We start from the raw sequence: 20,370 nt of genomic DNA, 5'->3' as shown, positions 1-20,370 counted from the left end.
TCCAATTTGCACCTTTCAATGAATCTAAACTTCCCTGATTTTTGCCTACTTAAAAGAATGTTTGTGACCTTTTGACCCTTTTTGTTATCCCTTACTCAGAAAGGCCTTTATTCTGTAAGGCTTAGGTATAAAAAAATAAAAAGAGCGTTAATGGCATAACAGTCCTTTCTGATCACCCTGTGTAAGATGTTTATGCAAAGTGTCAATAGAAGCAATTGGCCTAACAGTGTGACAACCTGCTTTGCTTGGAAATGGGCTAATCTCCTGTTTGGGTTATCCAGAGGTCAGGTAAGGATTTCTTTTTTTGCACTCCCGTAGTGCCTGGGTACGTAACCTGCAAACACTGCGGGGCAAAAATCAGAAGCAACTCAGCCCAAGAATGCCACAAAGCATTTTTTTTTTAATCTTTCTCTTTTTGCTTTTCCCGATTGTTTTTTTTTCCCCTGCCTTCGTTAATTTTTCGCTTCCTGGTCCCATCCCAGAGCATCTGAGTGTACAGCACATGACGATGACAGGGACTCTGCCAGTATCGTTATCTGCTGCTTCACTTTGTTGGGTTGATGTGTTGAGTTTGTTGTTTGGGTGTTTTGTTTTTTTTTTTCCCCAAACAGGCATCATCATCCCACTCTTTTTTGAAGTTCACGTGGAAACCTACTTTAAATCTCAGTTTTTGAGGGCTGCCCCTGTTGCCCTGTCACAGCAGGCTGGAACTCAATAAGCACTCAGGCAAGCATAGCGGGCCAGGCAATGGGCCTTGGCGGGCTGCATGCTGTGAACTCCTGCCTCACTGAATCAGCTTCTGTGTGTTTTTATAACTGCTTTTTTTTTCCCTGTTAATTATGCCCCAAGGCTGTGGAAAGACAGCATTTATCTGTTTCAACAGACTAAGCAGCAAGTGTTCTGACATGTTTATCAGGCAAATTGTACCTGACAAAAGGTAATTACACATGCAGCAAAGTCCAGAAGTAACTGGGTGATTAGGGGTTAATAAACTGTTTAGCATAAGAAATATTTGGCTTGTATGCAGAGAGAGTGGGCCTGAAGGACATAACTGACAGCGACAGGTTAAAAGAATTACTTTTCTTTTGGTGAAACGCTTGACTTTCCTTAAAGGTAAGCGGGACATTAAGCGTACAACACCTGGGTTTTATCCCCAGCTCCTGAATCACTGGTGCCTATGGTACAGCCAAAGCTATTTGCTGACACTCTTGCTACTTGAGATAACAGCACCATTCCTACTTGTACTAAGGTACCTTGATAATTTACAATTAGGATTTTTGTAGTATAACCAACACAATTGGTATTGTCCAATGGACACTGTCCCCATTTCTATCTGCAAAGCCCCCATCTCCTCTGTCTCTGTTGCTGTGTTGACTCTATGCATAGCTGGTCTGCAAAGTTGCATTCTCTTCAAAGATTATTCCTGACAGTTGCTCAAAAGTAAAAAGGAAAGGGCATCTGTATGATATCTGAGGATGTGACAAGAAGCTCAAACAGCATTGAAAGAGCCGGATGGTCAATTCCAGCAGCTCCCAGTGCACAAAATTCTCACGTAATTATAAGATGGCCTAAATACAGGACTGCAGCTAAGCTGCCTAGGCCTTTAGGTAATATAAGACAAAGCTTTATTGAGCAATGATTACCAGTAATTTCTAGCCAGACGTGGCTGTTATCACATAGATATTGGGAACAAGAAAGAGAACTGATGTTGAAGAATAAATGTAGGTGTCCTGTTTGAAACCAGAATTCTGACCCTAAAATCTTAGGGATTCTTAAGAACTTTTTTCCCCCTGTGGCATCAATATTTTAATGTTTTGTGTTAAAAAACCCGTTAGGTCTTAAAGTAGGAATTCTTTTAACAAAAAAAAATAGTTTAATATCTTTTACAATAAAATAATTGTGTCTAAAATAAAAGTATTCTAATTATAAATAGCAATGTTACCTGTATAATGTAAGAGATGACTCTAGCCTTTTATGTAAGTATACAGGAAGACCTTTTTTTCCGAGTGGTGTTTATTTCAAGCAGAAAGAGCTAAAGTTAGACATAAAAGGCATTTAGGAAATAAGTAGGCATGAAGAAAGTTAGAAAATCACAGTATTGTAGAGCATCATTCAAAATGCAAGTGCAGAACAGCCACCAGAAGCTGAAGTTACCTGTAATGTTAGAAGTGTATGTGTGACTAATAACATGGTTTGAGAAGGCAGCACTGTTTCATATACAGTAAAAGGAACATGCTGCTCTCTGATCATCAGCCTGATGATTCCAAGATGTTGGATAATGGTTCCACTTCTGTCACACCTTTGGAAGAGACAAATCCTCTAAATAAGGCAGAAGTGTATTACTATATCTATCTTGTAAATATAAGTGAGGGATTGGACAGTCTACTGGACACTGTATCTGCTTTACTAGAAAGAATATTTAAAAAAAAACCAAAAAACTCGGAGACACACACCTGATACACATGCTTCTTTGCAAATTATTCCTAGTTAGAAGGGCTTCCCTTGCTTGCATGGAAGCAAATCCTGCTTCATTATAAAATTCTCAGGTATAGCATTGCCTGTCTTAGCTTATTTTTCATGGCTGTTATGGGATAAAGAGACTACAACAGTGCCATTGTTCTGGCATAGTAGAATACGTATATATCTGGTTTGTTAGGTGCTTCACAGTGTTTCAGCTGTGTGATAAGTGGGTTCTGACAGAACACCCTCGGGTGTTCCTTAGGTGGGGCTGGGTGGCTGACTAACAGCTAATGGTCTGCACTGCCTCCAGACTCTGAGAGTAGTGGAAGAGTGCCTTTCGGTCTGGTTTGAAGTATTTCCCATATATGTTAACTTTGGAAAGATGCATGCACAAAATAAACATTTTTCCTGTTGTAATTTCAAGGCAAACAACGTACATTCTAACCTCGAAGAAGTCACAGCCAAGCAACACCAGTGTCATGTGCTGCGCTGTGGATTTTGATTGATTTTTGAGGCAGGAAAATATTGATAAATATTTTTTATTTTATCAACAGGATCTGCTCTGTGCACGTGTTTCTCTTACTACAGTGTACATCAGTGTGGACCATTCCTTGCTAGACAATAAATCTTGTTTTCAGTTATGGTCTTGGTAATAGCTACAGTTTTAGTGGCTAAAATAGTAATAGGGAGATGTTGCTTTAATTTGGCCTTCAATAGGTTGATTCTAGTTGTCACAGTCAGTAAGAGCTACTGTCACAGAATCAGCAAATTCTCCTGTACTTAATGCTTCACAACTGAGAAGCCTTGGGGTGAGCTCATCTGAATTTAAATCCCCTAATTTTTTTATGGTGGTTTTTTTTTTTTTTTTAATTGTAGCTGATACTCTTTTTGGCAAAATTAACACTTTTACGATTAGACTTGCCCTTGATACAATTTTTCTTTTTCCATGTTAGTAGTAATCACAGTATTTAAAAATGTGGAGATTTACAACCTTCTTTTATTTCAGTGGAACATAATATTTCCCACATATTACGTCTCTGTAGTATGAGTCACGTCAGCATGTCAAGCCAAATCCAGAAAGTATTTTCATTGTATCTCCACCCTGAGTACTATGTAACATTACCAAAGGCTGTTCCCTGGCTTTGTGGTTTCGCACACACCTAGTCCCTTTCACAGTATAAAATCATTTTAATATGCATCCATTGTGAATGAAAATACAGCAAAAATATAGGGGGAAAGCTGGGGCTTTTTTCTTTTCATGAGAACGTTGGCCACGTTTTCATGATGAATTTCATGTAGCTATCTGCTTGCATAAGCTAAAAAAAGGAATCCTTACATCTTCATGTTCTTCTGTTATTTTCAAGAATCTTTATGTATGAATTTCAAGATAACTTTATCCTTTACTAAAATACAAATCATCTATCAAAGGATTAGGTAGGCCAGTGTTTCATTGTCTTTCCAAAGGTACGTTCAAATCACATGAGGTAGCCAAAATATTTTCTGCATCTTTGAATGAATGAGCTGTCTTCTAGATCATCTGCCTATGGCCAAGACAGTCCCACTTTAATAGAGGCCTTTCTATACAATCAAGAGGAATTAAAGTGCTTCATTTAAATAAGGCACACGTTTTCGTAGAAAAGGCAGTGTAAATCAGAAAGGAACAAAGCAGCAGAAGCTGAAGCAGAATAGAGTCAATAATACATCTGCCGCATGGCTGCAGGAGTGAAGGTGAATTTGGTGTTGTGCGCAAGGGAAGCTTTGTGTGGGTAGATTGAAGTTATTTCCCATACACATACACATGTGACGGTCCTGGGACCAGCAGCTCATTTCTGCTAGACTGTCCTTGCTGCCATTGGCTACTCGCCAACCTGCTCCCGTTGCAAAGTGCCTGCATTGACTGTACATCCGCCAAGTGCAAAGTCAGATGCAGGTGGTATGAATGGCCAGGACACAGATCCGAAGAGCTGCACACCAGGCAACTCTTGCCCACCCACAGCGTACAGTACATGCTGTCAAAGCCCATTACATACAGCAATACGCCACAGCACAGAACTGCAGCTGTGAGGGGGACAAAATGCACAACGCGTAATTGTGCACAGCAGCAGTCCAGTCCCAGCAGTGTCTGCAGCTCCCTGTCGTGTTTTCTCCAGCAGCAGGGCACATTTGTCACACTGCAGCCCCTGAATACATGTGCAGAAGGAGGGAAGGGAGCTATGATTGAGTGGCATGTGTCATTTGATAGCATGTCCCTGGTCCTTCGTGTCATGTCATGTCACATGTCGTGACAGCTGCTTTAATTTAGGAGATTAATTAGCATGAGGCTGGTTGGGAGCAGCTCTTTGACCAAAGAGTGTGGAGCAGGGAAGAGGCCCTGAGTACATTCCCCCTTGCTGACAGTGGCTCTCAGGGTGTTAGCTCTTCAGAGCCAGGACTGTCTTGGAGTGCACAGAATATGCTTTGTGTTCTCTTGGGGCATGGTTTTACCTCCTGTGTTGAAAAGCAGCAGACTCCGTAGTCTGTTTAGAGCCTTACATGCCTACCTGTGTTTGGTCAGGTGATAAATGAGGTGCCATCTCCCACCCCAGCCTTCGCTATCACTGAGGTCTCCCAGAGCTATGACACAGTCAGACAGTTGATTCAAGCGCTGGAAGTATGGTATGAAAATAGCTCGTGCAGTATTGGCCAGGAAGTTTCTTCAAACTTGTCAGCACTGTAATTCTATCAGTCATCAATGGCTTTGGCCTGCATGTTGCTAACAGCATACAGAGCTTCAGGGTTGCTTAGGATTTACCCAGAATCCTCAATTTCAATGTTACAATAAGGATAAGAAATGAAATCTCTCACCTTTGATTTACTGAACACGACTGCTGCAGGAGCATTGGCACAGTCCTTTATTAAGGACTGTGTCCCATGCAGAAACCATGACAAGTGGTGTTGTAATTAGTAGTAATTTATTAATACATTCAGTTTGCTCCTCTGTAAGAGAGAGGGGAGATGAAGTCTCCGGATTATATAGTTTGGGTTCCTGTGGTTGTCAGCTTTATCCTCCCAGCTTGTCTTGTGCATCTGCCTGTCCTATCATTCCACACTTTTGATCATGCTTCTGAATATATCAGACAGCCCCTGTGAGGACTGGGCACTACTGACTGTTGTAACACAGGTAATTAGAAGTGATAAGTAACATGCAACAACAACTGAGGCAGTTGGTTTCACAAATGCCACTAATTCCTGAGTTATCAGAGCCTTCCCAAGTCTGTTTGCTTAGTGACTAAAGGCATGGCCTTTTCAGCTCAGTAGAATTGATGGTGCCCATCCTGAGAAAGGGCTTTGTGAGAAAGGTCCACTTGCATTTGACCTTGATGGCTATCATGGATGTGTAGTCAGCAGAGAGTGAAACAGCTTCCTTACTTTTTATACACCTTTCACCCATGTGAGATAGCTAAACGTGAAATCTATATGTCACTCAGGTTTGTAATGAGCCCTGGAGGACAACTGTCAGAGGTTGGTTATAAAGCCAGGGAATGTTACTACATTATTTGTAAAAAACTATACTACAAGTATAGAAGGAGTAATTAATTAGAAAATAATTTGTTTAAACTTGACAATTTATTTGTAAATAAGAAGGGGGTTAAGAAGTGGAAAAATTTGGAGAAAAGAGGCATATAAATTTGAAGATGTGAAGACCAGGTGTATGCTTTTAAGTATATTGTAACTAAAAGTAATTGAGTTGGTGTTACAGTTTGGGGGATGAGCATTCCTGGAGAGCTGTGATGTTTTATCAGACTGAGAAGTTTGAGCAAGGCAGGGCTCTCAGAGGTGCGGTCCTTCTCTTGGTGTAGTGTGAGAAGCCAGAGGAGCGGGCGCCTGCTGCTGCCCTGCCTGCAGGCACCGGGGCTGTTGGTGGTGTGCCCTGGCTGTATCCGCTCAGGTCTGGCCTAGCAGAAGCAAATGTTTAAAGTGAACAGGGTTCTTTATTTAAATAGCAAAACGGTATGACTTGCAGTAGCCTGTTATGTTTCTTAAAGCAGTTTTATTATAGAAAATGCTGTTCCACCCCACCTTTCCGGCATTACCGAGGCAGCGAGTCCTCCAGGCAAGCAGGGGCTCTGGGTTACGCTGACGAGCCAGCTCGGTGGAGCTGCCACGGGCGCTGCGAGCCAGGGGCAAAGTGTTGCTAATGGTTTCCCGTGCTGATGTGAACAGTAGGTTTGGCTAACACAGGGCAGCCTGAGAACAAGCGGCGTTTGCCCTCAGCCGCAGGACGAGGCCAGGCATCAGCTGCCAGGGGAGCTGGGAGCGCCCCACCACCGCTGACGTCAATGGGAGCGGGGCCCGCTGGCCGGCAGGTAGCCGTGGGAAAGGCTGTGCCACCCGCGCCCCGGCCCCTGGCAGGGCGGCCGGCTGGGCCTGGCCTGCACCCCGGCGCGGTGGAGGGGGAGTTAGGCTCTGAGGGCGGCGAGGGTGCTGGCCGCTGGAGGCTGGGCATCGCCTCTGCCTGCCAAAGCAGCATGTTTGTGGAGCAGCGGCTCCGAGGGGGAAGGCCCGGCGGGGAAGGGCGGCCGGGCGCAGGGCTGGGAAGGGCGGCCGGGCGCAGGGCTCTCCCTGGGAAGGGCGGCCGGGCGCAGGGCTGGGAAGGGCGGCCGGGCGCAGGGCTCTCCCTGGGAAGGGCGGCCGGGCGCAGGCTGCGCTCAGGGCCGCGCTGTTCCCGCCGTGGGGGTGCTTGGGGCTTCTCCGGGCCAGGAGCGTGCCCGGGGCTGGGGCCGAGCCACGGGAGCAGCCACCACGCAGAGCACAGCGGGGGTTTTTTAATTCACTTAGTTGAGACTACCCGAACCTCTGGTTTAAATTACTGTGAGCGGCAACAGACACGAGTATCCCCTGCCCGCTCCCCACGGTACCGCAGGCTCCCGGACACCGGAGTGTGAAGCCGTCGCGGCCCCTCCGAGGGCCGAACCCGCACGGAGGGAGGTGGGCGGGAGGGGCCGGGCAGGTGCGGGGGCGCCCGCCCTCCTCCTCCCTGCAGGGCCGCTCCGCGCCCCCTCACCCGCCTCTGCCCCCCCAGCTCCTGGACCTCTTCATGGTGTGGGACTGGTCCACCTACCTGGCCGACTACGGGCAGGCCACCTCCAAGTACCTGCGCGTCAATCCCGGCACGGCCCTCACGCTCCTGGAGAAGTAAGTGCGGGGCGCGGGGCGTGCGGGGCGCGGGGCAGGGCCGGGCCGGGCGCCGCAGCTGCCAGCCCGCATCACCGGGCGGCCGCGGGGCCGGGGCGCCCGCCCTCCCCGGAGCGGCGGCGGCCAGCGCCCGGCGGCGGCGCGGCGCTGTCCCGGGGCGGCGGGCGGCGCGGAGCTGCGGGCAGTGCCGGAGCCCCGGGGGCAGCCGCGCCCGCCCGGGCGGCCGCTCTCGGGAAGGGTTTGGCGGCGGGGAAGCCGGTGCGGGCGCTTGGGGCGGCCCGGCGAACGGGGCGGCCAGGGCACACAGCCGCAAACCGGGTGTTAACCTGCTCGTAAAAACTGCATCGAAATATGCCGTGAGTGAAAGGCGTTTTCTAACGGTGTTTTCCCTCCTCTCCTGCCTGCGGTGAACGCGCATCTTGCAGAGTTCACAGAGGGTACGTATCGTCTGTATCGTCACAAAATCTTGCTTCCCTATTTTCGCTTCTGAATCTATCGGTACGGGAGATCGGCGATAACGATATCGAGTGATTTGACGGTGAACAAAACACGCCCGTTCGCTGAGCCTGAACTTACCGTGGAAACAGAATGATGCTGACGGGGTTTCTGGTTTGCTTCTCTCCTAACGCAGTTGGGAGGGCCAGTTTCCTGCCGAGGTGATATTTGCTTAATACTTACGGGCGATTGTGTAGTAATATCTGTTAAAACGAGTTCCGCGTTGCGGAAGTTGAAGAACACACAGATAACGGGTTCTGTAATCTTTCAGTTCTTACTAGCAGAGAGACCAAAAGAGGAACAAAAGTAAACCTGTTTAAATAGTTTGATTTTTCCTTTTCACATTTATGTTTCTAACATGTCTTGCATCATTTGCTTTTTTATTTCTCCAGAATGAAAGACTCTAGCAAAAAGAACAACATTTTTGCTCAGTTCAGGAAGAATGATCGTGACAAGCAGAAGCTAATAGAGACTGTGGTAAAGCAACTTAGGAGTTTAGTGAACGGTATGTCCCAGCACGCATAGGCCTGGTAAATCGATGATATCTCATCACACCAAGAAGTATTTCTTAGCCACTATTTCTACCAAGCAAGCGGCGATGCCAGTTAGGACATTCGTTTGACCAAGTAAAGGAAAAATGCAGTAGATGGCTTGCATACAGTGTCTCCAGCAAACAAATCTTTGTACGTATTTTTAATGGATCTGATACTATTTTGTATATTGTAAACAAATGGTGAAAATGAGACTGTATAATAAAAACCAGGTCAATCGTATTGTACATGGAACAGCTGAACTGTAAATATGTTATTTAAATATCTACGAACACGGTATCCAAAATTTTGCTCCGGGTAGGAATTATTTGAAAAATGATCCCTTAGTTGCTGTTTTCTGGATGAATCCTAATTCAATGGTTTTTAAGCATCGGGATAGTTGCGTTTCAGATGCCGCCTATCGTTTTCCTGCATTAAATGTATATTAGCCTTAAAGTGATTGGACATAATTTTGTATACCGGATTTTGTAGTCTGGAGGTATGAAAGAATCTTTTGATTTTTAGTACCTTTGAAAACTACCTGAGAACTAGACTTGATATTTATTTAGCATTAGGGCTTATAGGCTTTGTTCTGCAAAAGGGTTTAATCTCGAGGTTGTGAATGTAAATAACCACTTAAGTTCTTTATAATGTGACATTTTGTTTTGGTTTAGTTTTGTTCCTCAGGGTTACTATTTCTAACTGTACTTTTGTAAGATCCCGGGTTCTTTCCCCCAGGTTGCAGTGAGGAATAGATTTGCCACTGTTGGTTTCGTGCCGCATCTGTTTGTCAGTATGCGCTTTCTGCCGCAGACCCAGCCCAGCGATTAGCGCTTCGTCCCACCGCCGGTCTCTTCGCACTGTCCCCTCCTGGCTGTTTTAGACACAAAGAGAATGTCTAACAAATACAAACCAAATGGGACATGTAAAAATAATGTACATTTTCGCTGTATTTTTAAGTTATTGACGGTCGAAATACAGTAATATAAACCTCCTCACCCGTATTCCTGTTTAATTTCACGCACTGGAAGGCACCTTAGAGCTGGTCTCCTTAGGACCGGTACGGGTCCCGGCTCCGTGGTGCTCTACCCCCGGGACAAGCGGGCAGGGGTCCGGGCGGCCCCGACGGCGGGGTGCGGGCCGGGGGGCAGCGGGACCTCCCCCGGGCGGCCGGGGGGCGGCGGGGCTGGGACGCTCCCCGCTCGGGGGAGCCCGGGGCGGGACTCGCTGCCTCCGCCGGGCGGCGGGAAGGGCCGGCCGAGGGGGCGCCGGGGGGCTGGCGGCGGGGACACCCCGCGCCCAGGGGCAGCCGTCCGGCCGCGGAGCCGGCGCTGGCCGGGGCGGGGGGCGCCGGGGCCGGCCGTGCCGTGCCGTGCCGTGCCGTGCCGTGCCGTCGGGGGGGCGCCACGAGGGGCCGGGGGGGCGGCGGAGCGGCGCCGCGGCCGCAGCCTCACGGAGGCGGGGGCTGCCCCGGCCGCCCCCGCTCGCTCTGGCCGGTCCCCGCGCCCCTCAGTCGCTCTCCGCGGTCCGCCCGCGCCAATCACCGCACTTGGCCGCGCTGCTTAAATATGCAGCGGATACGTCACCTCCGAAGGTGGATCGGGCGTAAGTGGCCGATATCTATATAAATGTGGCCGGGGGCGAACCGGCAGCAGGAGGCGAGCGGGGCCGGGCGGGCAGCAGCCGGCAGGGCCAGCCGCGCAGCGCCCGCCGCCGGCAGCGGAGTCGCGGGGCGCCCGGCCCCCCGCATTTGACAGCCGCCGGGGCCGCCCCCCAGCCGCCCGCGCCCCCAGGGCGGGGACCCGCCGCCGCCCCGCGCCCGCCCCGTCCCCCGCCGCCCGGCAGGAGGATGCCGGCGGGGCTCTCCTGGCCCGAGGCGGCGGCGCTGGCGCTGCTGGCCCTGGCGCTGCTGGTCGCCCTGTGCCGGCACCTGTGGGCGCTGCGCTGGAGCCTCAGCCGGGACCGCGCCAGCGCCCTGCCCCTGCCCAGGGGCTCCATGGGCTGGCCCTTCTTCGGGGAGACCCTGCACTGGCTGCTCCAGGTGAGGCGCGGAGGGACGGGGACGGGGTAGGAAGGGGCTGGCGGGAGCCCCGGGCTGACCCGCAGCTCGCCCCCAGGGCTCCCGCTTCCACAGCTCCCGGCGGGAGAGGTACGGAAACGTCTTCAAGACCCATCTCCTGGGCCGGCCGGTGGTGCGGGTGACAGGCGCTGAGAACATCCGCAAGATCCTGCTGGGCGAGCACACGCTGGTCAGCACACAGTGGCCCCAGAGCACCCAGATCATCCTGGGCTCCCACACCCTGCTCGGCTCCATCGGTGACCTGCACCGCCAGCGCCGCAAGGTGAGCCTCGTGGCCGCCCTGACGGGCAACGCAGCCCAGGTGGCACCTCCTGCCCAGGCTTGGGCCTCGGCGGCGTGTGGGAGCCCCAGCTTTAACCGCCTGCCTCTGTTCCCCTCCCTTCTCCTTCTAGATCCTGGCCAGAGTGTTCAGCCGTGCCGCCCTGGAGAGCTACCTGCCGCGGATCCAGAAGGTTGTGAGCTGGGAGCTGCGGGGCTGGTGCATGGAGCCGGGCTCCATCGCAGTTTATTCCTCCACTAAAACCTTAACTTTCCGCATTGCAGCTCAGATTCTGCTGGGGCTCCGCCTGGAGGAAAAGCAGTTCAAGGACCTGGCCAAAACTTTTGAACAGCTGGTGGAGAACCTCTTCTCCCTGCCCCTCAACATCCCCTTCAGTGGGCTGCGCAAGGTACTGCCGCCTGCCCTGCTCCCTCTGCCTGGGGGCAGGGGCCCGGGCCCCGGCGGCACAGATCCCCTGTCCCCAGGCCTACCAAGGGACACTGCCCATGGGCCAGGACATCTGCAGCATCCCGTTCCGGGTCTGAGGGCCTGGTGTCTTGCCCAGCCCAGCCATCTCCCCTTAGCTGTGCGCTTCTCACCTGCTTGTGGTTGGCTTCCAGCACCTCCAGGCACTGGCTGCAGCTCATTGTACAGCGCAGGGCTCCTCTTCTCCCTCACCCCAAATGTTGCCTCTGTTGGCTCTGGTTAGTCTATCACACCTAATCCTGTTCCATCTTGTCCCTCCTGGCCTCATGTCAGCCCGCAGCAGAGGGGGCTGTGGGCTCGGGCACAAAGGCAGCTGGGCACGGTGCACCTCAGGTTAGCACTCCCTGTGCACCTCAGGGCAGGCTGAGGACCTGAGACCCTCTTATGGTCCTCGGTCCCTTGCCCCCCAGCAGCAGAGAGACAGTGAGGGGTCCTGGAGGGGAACATGGCAGAAGGACAGTCTCCTCTGCCTCTTGCAACCTGCAGTTTCTTCCCTGCTGCCCTGCCACTCTTTGCCTGTCTCCCCACACTCCTGCTCTAGGTATCCGTCCTGTGTCCCACCCTCCTCTTCCATTTCAGTCTGCTTTCCCTCCTCTGACTTTGGGTTCTCCAGCCTTACCACAGCTCAGGTCTCCTGCCCCTTTTAGCCAGGTCTTGCCCAATCTCTTATTTCCACGGTGAGTTCTGCCCCACCCGGTCACCTTACCCAGCCAGTCCCAGTTCTCCCCCAGCCTCCCTGCTGCTCTTCTCCACCAGTTTGAAGCTCACGTTTTCCCTTTCCAGTTTCCCTTTGCAGGTTTTCACCAGTGTGAGTGTTCAGCCCCCATCTTGTCCCTCCCTGTCCTCTCTCAGGTCACCCACAGCCTGTCTGGCCCCAGACTACACTCTTCAACCTGCATTTAGGTCCCCTCGTCTTTCCCCTCGCTCCCTGCCCTGTTCCCTTTGTCCAGTCCTTCCCACCCCAAATCTCAGCCTTTGGATCTTCTTCCCAACATCTAGTCATGGCCATTTTCCATCCCAGTTCTCTGGTCCTTCCGGCCTTTGCAAGAGGCATCGTGATACAGAGCCATACGCTCTGTGGCTCCATCCATCCCACCTTGCAAAGAGATCGCTGATCACTTGACTCGCTGCGATCTCACGTAAATGTTTTGCTGCACAGGAGTGCAACATAACTGGAGATGAGCTGGGTATGATTGACGTGTCTTTAGCTACTATACCCTGGTAAAGCCACTTACTTGCTCCTGTCTCAGATGTGCCTTGCTGCTTGGACTCAGTTTTATTAAGTTACCTCTTCTTCTCCTTCTGGACAAACTTCTTTTGGACCTGACATAACTGTGGGTTTGTTCAGTGCACGTGCCTCTGGACTTGGTACCGTGGGTTTACTTTGCCTCTCAGAGTGTTTCTTGGGACTTGTCATATGTGATTCACAACAGCAAGGCAACAGAATTTGCAGCATTTTCTCCCAAAATGCTGCCTCTTGCAAGGCTCTGGGGCTGGGCAACAGATTAAACAGTTCTTGCTGTTACAGATCCTGGGATTAAGGATTGCCACACTTGGGGTCTCCCGGTCTCTCTGGAGAGGGGGGCGGTTCCTAAGACTCTCCTGAACTGTTTCTGCCTCCTGCAGGGAATCAAAGCACGGGACATGCTACATGAGTTTATGGAGAAGGCTATACAGGAAAAACTGCAGAGAAATAACCCAGAAGATCACAGCGATGCTCTGGATTTCATAATAAACAGTGCCAAGGAGCATGGCAAAGAATTCACCATGCAGGAGCTAAAGGTAAGGAGAACCCCTGCCTGCAGTGTCCCTTCTGACTCGGTAGCTATTTGAGAAACCTGGGCAGAAGGTCAGGAGGAGGGTTGTGTGGGGACCCACCACTAGCTGCCGGCTCCTGCCCTCCTCTCACCGTCTCTGAGGACACCATCTCCTGTGCAAGTGAGAAAGCTCGGGCTCTGCTTGCTCGCCTGCTCTTGTAGGATTGTGCCTCTCTGCATTAGAAGAGAGCTGGTATTTAAAGAGGGATTCAGTGCCTCTTCTACCCTTCCTCTTCATGGCCTCCAGGCTTCAGCCTGTCTTAGGGTGCTGGTAGGGTTGTTTGGCTGTGCTCTGTAGGTTGGTATGCACTTCGTAACCTCCAAGATACTGTCTTGGAAATATTTAGGGTTAGTTGCGTGCTCCTCAGACACCCCCCAGCATCTGGCATAGTGCAGCGTGTAGATCACATCACCATATTCCTTGGGGCTGTGAGCCCAGAAACCTCTGAGACAATACATCAAAATGGGTCCAGGGACGGAATGATGGATGCTGGGTCATTCCCCATCACCTCGTCATTAATTATATCATCTAGTTTGTGGATTGCTATGATGCAACGTGATGCATCGCTGTGACTTAGGGATGAACCCAGTACCCTTACTGAGCCAGAACTGCCAACTCAATGTGAAGAGTATGTTGCCAAAGATCTTGGGAAAAAATGGTCACTGGTACTGCGTCATTCATAGCTCCAGGTCACTTGGTGTCAGTGAATGGCAGATAACGCTGCATTTATATAACAGGTTTTGAAGCAGTTTTGCATGGTTCCAGCATCTGAATATAGTTTAAAAGTGTTTGGATATAGCCTAAAAGTAGTTTTGTCATTTATTTAGATATTTACAGGAAGCTATACAAAGATTAATGTTTTATAAATATTTTGTAAAAGTGTAATCTCTAAATCTAAAATATTTGGAAAGCTTTACAGCAACTATTAGATACAATTAGTACCAGCATATATTCTTAAAGTAATTTTATTTTAATTATTATTTATTCTACTGGGGTGGTTTTTATTATAATATAAATATTCTTAAAAAATAATTGCCAGATTCAAAATGTGATCAATTAAGATTTATTGATCTCTTTTGGTATCCACATGGACATTACATACAAATAATTATGTGATCTCTCATCATGGTCCTGGCTCTGACCACAAATGGAATAAGGGGATATGAAATGTAACATGGAATGACATGGCAGTGACCTCAGGCCAGCTCATTCAAATGGTAGTATGTCCATATGCTATCCTGTACCTTTACAGTTACAACATTTCTACCTTGTCTGCATTTAACAAAATGGCTTGCAAACCAAACTGCCTATGCTTGCAATGCAATTATGACAATATTCTCCACTCTAATAAAACCGTAGTAGAGCTCTCATCCAGTGAAATGGTGTAACTGGATAAAAAGTTCAAAGTTGTCTCAGAGTTGTGAATATATCTGACTTGGAGAGACACTCCAAACACCGGCACACACTAGTTACCAATTTGCTTTGTGTTCAAATGATTTTGAAGGACTGTTTTCCCAGAAAATTTCCTAAATATTTTGCACTACTGGCATGAACTCAGCAGGACCCTTGAAATATAAAGGCCATTTAAAAGATATCACTTTGCCAAAAGTACTGCTTTAAAACATCTAAAACCTTGGAAGGATTAAAAAAACCCCATCCCATCCGATGTAATAATGCTGCCACTGGCTGGCTGTCGGTCCTGCCTCCCAGGACAGGGAGTCGGGCTGTAGCACAGGGACAATACTGGTGAAGCTGTGGGAAGATGCTGCCTCCCAGTCACCGGTTATGTTAGCCTTGTAAAAGCAGGGAGGGAAAGTCAGCAGGTCGGTGTCACAGTGCTGTCAGAGGTTGGTGCAGGAAGTCATGAGGGCTGTTATCCCAAGCTGCAGAGCCTGCCCTGAATTCCTTGCATGGTATTGAAATGTCTTGGGTTTTAATTGCAAGTGGCAGAACTGAGATGTTTCTTTTCATCTGTGTCTGCTGCCTTGTGAATGTAAAAATTCCTACTAACGCCTGCAGGTGTGATAGGGGTTGACAGGGATCTGTTATTTCAGAGGTTTTATTTCAGCTGAAAGATGCCCTTGAGAGCTGTACTTCGGCAAAAGCCTCTAGCCCAGCCAATATACAGGGCTGGGGACAGTAGCAAAGAGTAATAGTCCTTGTTACATTACCCTTGATCTTACCAGACTTGGCTCCAGGTACCTTCAGGTGTCCTTCCCTGTGCTTTTGGCTTCACCTCTCTAGAAACCAGTGGTGTCGGAACCATTTAAAATCCAGACACATAGCTGTGTGAAAGGAAACTGCTGTTTCCCCGAGGGGTTTCGCTCCGCTTTGCCCCTGCACTGGAATGATTTGTGCTGTTGTGCCAGCCAGGTCCCAGCCCCTCCCTGGGTGGCAGCTCCATTGTGCTTCTCCCTTAGGCTTCTCCAGTGGGTTTTGGCTCTGGCCTCTGGCCTCAGCAGTCCCAGCTCTGGGCTACGGACCCGCTGGCACCTTCAGATGGTGCCGTAAGTTTGAACGTTATGTTTGCTGTCAGAGACATGACATGCCATGACCCAGCTCCAGGCAACCCTTAACTTCTGGAAAACAATTTCCAATAGTTAATAACAGCAACCTGGCATGTGCTGTGCCATATAGACCCTGCAGACAGTCCCAGGAAAACTGGGAGGCTGCGTGAGGATCCGTGAGCTGGGACAAGGGACGTGTTATGAATTTGACTGTGCTGTGGTCTGTCTGAGCTGGTTAACCTCCTAACTTGTTACGGACACATCGTCTGTGGAGCTATCAGGAACACTGCTGTGCTTCAGGCTGTAAAGCTTGAAAAGCAGCAAGTCCTTTGCCTGGTGTGTGCATCCCTGTGGGAGAGCTCCCTGCGGGCTGCAGCACCTCCTGGGCTGAGCTGCTATAGCAGGGAGGGCTTTCTGCTCTCAACTCTGTTGGTTGGAGTCCCCTCCCCAGACAAGCAAGTGGCTGATTATAATTGGAAGTGGATCAAATGCAACCTGTTTTAGCTGCCAGCGCATCTAGTATTTATGCATAAACACACAGCCTCATAACCCCTGGCTGGGCAGAAAGGCAAAGTTTGGGCGCAAAGCGAAATTGGCAGGTGAAGGTAAAAAGTGTAATACTTGAAATGAACTTCACTTGGTATGCTAAAATGCGTGTTAAAAATGCTTCTCTAAAATTTGTAAAACCTGGGAGGAAAGCTCAGAAGAGCTGGATTGGAGGCGATGTGTACTCATCTCAGTTGCGTTTCTGCATCAATCGCTTGGCAAGTGAATGTCCAGTTTGCACAGAAATGAAAAAACAAGGGTGGCTTGTTTTGGTCCCTGCCAAAACAGGGTTTGTGGAGAGCAGAGGGGGGCCAGGGCCCTCTTCATGGGCAACCTGCAAAAGGTGAGAACAGTCTGAACCACAGCCAGTTTAAAATGGCATTCACACTTGTCACCTTCCTTCCTCTCCCAGGAGTCAGCAATTGAGCTCATATTTGCTGCTTTTTTCACCACGGCTAGTGCCAGCACCTCTCTGATCCTCCTGCTGCTGAAGCACCCCTCAGTGATAGAAAAAATAAGGCAGGAGCTGATGTCCCATGAGCTGTACCAGCAATGTGAGCGTTGCCCTGCGGGACCCTGCCTGGACACCCTGAGCGCCCAGAGCAGGGACAGGGAGAAGCCACTTCTTTGCCCCACGGCCAAAGATGCTCACAAGGACCAGAGCCAGTCCCTGAGCCCGACGGAGGAGGGTCCCCTCCAGCCCCATGCCTCGCTGGAGCCCACCCTCCCCCAGAGCTGTCCCTGTGCTGGCCCCCAGCTGCGGGCACTGTCAGGACAGAGCTGCTGCTGCCCCTCAGACATCAGCCTGGAGAAGCTGAGCTGCCTGCGCTACCTGGACTGTGTGATTAAGGAGGTGCTACGGGTGCTGCCCCCCGTCTCCGGAGGCTACAGGACGGCGCTGCAGACGTTTGAGCTGGATGTAAGTGCCTCGCATGGCAACGGGCTGCTGAGGAGCTGCCACCTGCCACTAACTGCGAGCACCCTGTGTCCAGCACAGCGGTGGTGCTTGGCAGTGTAACTCAGGGGGAAGTGGCACCCGGCAACCTCCATGGGTCCCAGCTGGGCTGGAGAGAAAAGGAGCTGTGGAGCAGATGGGCAGTGTGGTGGAGCTGTCTCCAGGCTCCCTCTGCTCACCCTCCACCAGCACAACTGGCTGCACAGGTATGTAATGCTCCTCTCCTCCCCTCTTCTCTCCCCCTCCCAGGGCTACCAGATTCCCAAAGGCTGGAGTGTCATGTACAGCATCCGTGACACCCACGAGACAGCTGCTGTCTACCAGAGCCCCCCTGGTGGCTTTGACCCAGACCGCTTTGGTGTCGGCCGGCCGGAGGCTGCAAGCCGCTTCCACTACATCCCCTTCGGCGGCGGGGCGCGGAGCTGCATCGGCAAGGAGCTGGCACAGGCCATCCTCAAGCTGCTGGCCATTGAGCTGGTCAGCACGGCCCGCTGGGAGCTGGCCACCCCCAGCTACCCCGCCATGCAGACCGTGCCCATTGTGCACCCTGTCGATGACGGGCTGCAGCTCTACTTCCACCCCCTGCAGCCCGGCCGTGGCAGCAAGGCCTGAGCCAGGGGTACGCTGCCCCCCCCAGCCCTGGCATCAATGCCCCTCTACGGCTGCTGGGGGCAGATCTCTGCTGCCCCAGGCTGGGTAAGGCACTGGGTCACTGCAGAGCAAAACCCCAAAAGGCTTTTTGTTTTTCCTCTCCTTGTGTGCAAGCCGGTAGGGAGGGTCCTGCAGAGTCCTGCTCCCGAGCACCGGGGTGAACCTCAGCCCCAGCCTGGGGGTAAAACCCGCTGAAGCTGCTGATGCAGAGAGCATTCCCCCATGGGGGCTCAGCTAGCCCCTTCCCCATGCAGGGCTCCAGCCACCGGGGATGGGGAGCAAAACTCCCAGCCCCACAGCTAAGGCTCCCAGAGCTTTTCTGTCCCAGGGTTACCTCCTGCGGATGTGTTACAGGAGACACAGGATGATCGTCCTGCATACTGTAGCTTTCTAGATGTAAAAAGAGGGAAGCTGGGGGGGGTGGGGCGGGGCTCTGCAGGAAAACACAAGCCAGGTCTGCCCAAGCTACGGCATCAACTGTAGCTAGACTAAAAGGGCGTAAAGTGGCTTTTATTGTAAATATTTAATCTCATTCCTGCACTTCCCATTAGAGCTGGCACAAAGCGTATGTGTCGTGTTCACCCAGTAGTAGTATCTGAGTATGTTGTGCCTGAGCACTGCGCTGCTGCTCGAGGTCTGCCATGAAGCGTCCCTCCGGGGTCCCCACAGGATGCGCTCCCCAGCTGCAGCCTGACCAGGGGATTAGGCTGAAGAAGGTAAGGGGGCTTTGGGGAATAAACATTTGGAAAATGGACATTTCTGAATATGTCTACTTTGTGGTAGAAAATCCCCTGTTCCTGATGATGCCGTTTATGTTGCAGAGGGGGCATTTGTAAGGTGACACAAGCCCCATGGTGGCTAGCTGGTCAGAGACTGACCGTGTCACCTCCTGCAGCCTAGCTCTGCCAGGGAAAGTGCCTGGACAGCAGCTCTGTAGGTCCGTACAGAAGCTGGTACCTGGCACTAAGCCTGGGTGCTGAGGGCACCTTTTTACGTGGCTTTTGAGTGCTGTCTGCCTTGCTGAGACATGGGGTATTTCTCTCCTATGTAAAATGAAGCGAGTCCTGTTGCTTGTGCACTGGGAACAGAGTTGGGCTCAGTTCCTTGTCCCACTGCAACGTGTTTGCCAGTTCCTTTGAGCTTCACCGCTGCTCCCCACCGTCACACATCCTGCAGGGAAGCAGCGGGGGAAACCATCTGCCTTGTTCCTCCAGCGCACCCTGGGCCCGGTGGCACGGCGTGCTCCATGTGAAAAACCAGCAGCAGCCTGACCTGTGAGGGCAGAAATTGGCCTGAGGACAGCGATCCTTTGCGAAGGCTCTGGGGAGCTCCCCTACCCCTGCATCTCTGTCATCGCCCTGCTTCAGCGCCAGCTTACAAATGACCTGGCCCTGGCCGGTTCCCCTCTCATGCCTGTGCTGGGGCACTGCCGCTGCAGCGGGGCATCGCTGCTGCCAGCTGTCAGAGGCTACCTGGGGCAGAAATGTGGCTCCCAAATGTGACAGGTCAAATCTGGAAGAGGTTGAGTTGCAGGGCTGAGTTAAGTGCTGTTGGCAGGTCGACCCCGTAGTGAACCGGAGCCTCTGCCCCTCCTGACCTTGTCCTGAAAGGTGAATCTTTCTGGCTATCAGAGGTGAATCGGTAGGTGGTGGCTGCAAGTGGCAATGACTAACTTTAATTAGCAGGAGCTGCTGGCGTGGCTGTGACCCGCAGGCTCCCAGCGCGGGCAGGGCTGCGGGCAGGGCTGGGCCTGCAGCACCCAGCGCCCAGGGCCGGGGCTCCTCCAGCAGCACGCGGAAAAATTACCCCGAGCGCTAACGAGCCCCGTAGCCACCCGCTGAAAAATGTAACGTGAATCTAGTTTAAAAAAAAAAAAAAAAAGACTTGAAACTGATTTTGTTTGCAGATAAACACGAGCATTTACAAATGAAGTGTAATAATTGTTACTTGTAATCAAAGTTTGTTCATATTAGGCTGTTAATTTCTTGACCCCCTTCCAAGCTGTTTTTAATTATCCCTTTCACTCTTTACCATTTGATTCTTTTCGAGCCGGTGGCTGGGGAATACACAGCTGGGGAGATAATAAAGCCTTCCTGTGGCAATTATCGGTGCTCAGGCCACCGTATCTCGTTATTTTGATAGACAGTGAACTTGGCGCGGTTGCCGGCCGGGTTCACGCAGATGTCACGGTCCGTGTTGTAGGTCACAAGCGGGTCAGCGCCCGGCGAGGGGAGAGCGCCGGGTCAGGCTGCGGCCGCCGCTCCGGGCCCGCGCCGGCCGGGCCCCGCCGTACCCCGAGGGGCGAGGGAGCACCGCCGGGGGGGCCCGCTCGGGCAAAGGGCTGCGGAAGCGGGCAGCCCCGTTCCCGCAAGGCGTCGGAAGAGGAGGGACGGTCCCGCGTGATGCGT

General features: G+C 51.4%; 2 protein-coding genes across 16 annotated transcripts in view; both read left to right on the top strand.

Moving 5' to 3' along the window:
- EXOC6 (exocyst complex component 6) overlaps window positions 1–9,654 on the top strand; it is a 123,038-nt gene extending 113,384 nt beyond the window's left edge. For 7 of the 13 annotated variants that reach the window (XM_080403603.1, XM_080403601.1, XM_080403602.1 and 4 more), the window contains 3 exons: window positions 7,523–7,635; window positions 8,061–8,072; window positions 8,523–9,654. In XM_080403603.1, coding sequence (XP_080259729.1) covers window positions 7,523–7,635; window positions 8,061–8,072; window positions 8,523–8,655 — 258 coding nt within the window. In that variant the 3' untranslated portion in view covers window positions 8,656–9,654. Of the gene's footprint in view, window positions 1–7,522; window positions 7,656–8,060; window positions 8,073–8,522 lie in introns of all 13 variants that reach the window. The other 6 variants (XM_080403595.1, XM_080403593.1, XM_080403597.1 and 3 more) reach the window with 2 other exon arrangements.
- An 89-nt stretch (window positions 9,655–9,743) lies between these two features.
- On the top strand, window positions 9,744–17,923 carry CYP26C1 (cytochrome P450 family 26 subfamily C member 1; the record flags this gene model as incomplete). 3 transcript variants are annotated; one of them, XM_080403628.1, is made up of 6 exons in its annotated part: window positions 9,744–10,701; window positions 10,778–11,002; window positions 11,133–11,192; window positions 13,112–13,267; window positions 16,769–17,275; window positions 17,561–17,923. In XM_080403628.1, the coding sequence occupies exons 1-6, from the start codon at window positions 10,510–10,512 to the stop codon at window positions 17,921–17,923; spliced, it is 1,503 nt and encodes a 500-aa protein (XP_080259754.1). In that variant the 5' UTR covers window positions 9,744–10,509. The 3 variants fall into 3 exon arrangements, with proteins under 3 accessions (XP_080259754.1, XP_080259753.1, XP_080259752.1); XM_080403627.1 differs by having other exon boundaries at window positions 11,133–11,408; XM_080403626.1 differs by adding an exon at window positions 11,284–11,408 and having other exon boundaries at window positions 10,778–11,192.
- Between the last annotated feature and the right edge of the window lie 2,447 nt (window positions 17,924–20,370).

Source organism: Falco punctatus (genome assembly GCF_963210335.1).
Source record: "Falco punctatus genome assembly, chromosome: 9".
Taxonomy (NCBI): Eukaryota; Metazoa; Chordata; class Aves; order Falconiformes; family Falconidae; genus Falco; species Falco punctatus.
Note: the sequence above shows the minus strand (reverse complement) of the source record. Positions and strands in the feature narration are given on the sequence as shown.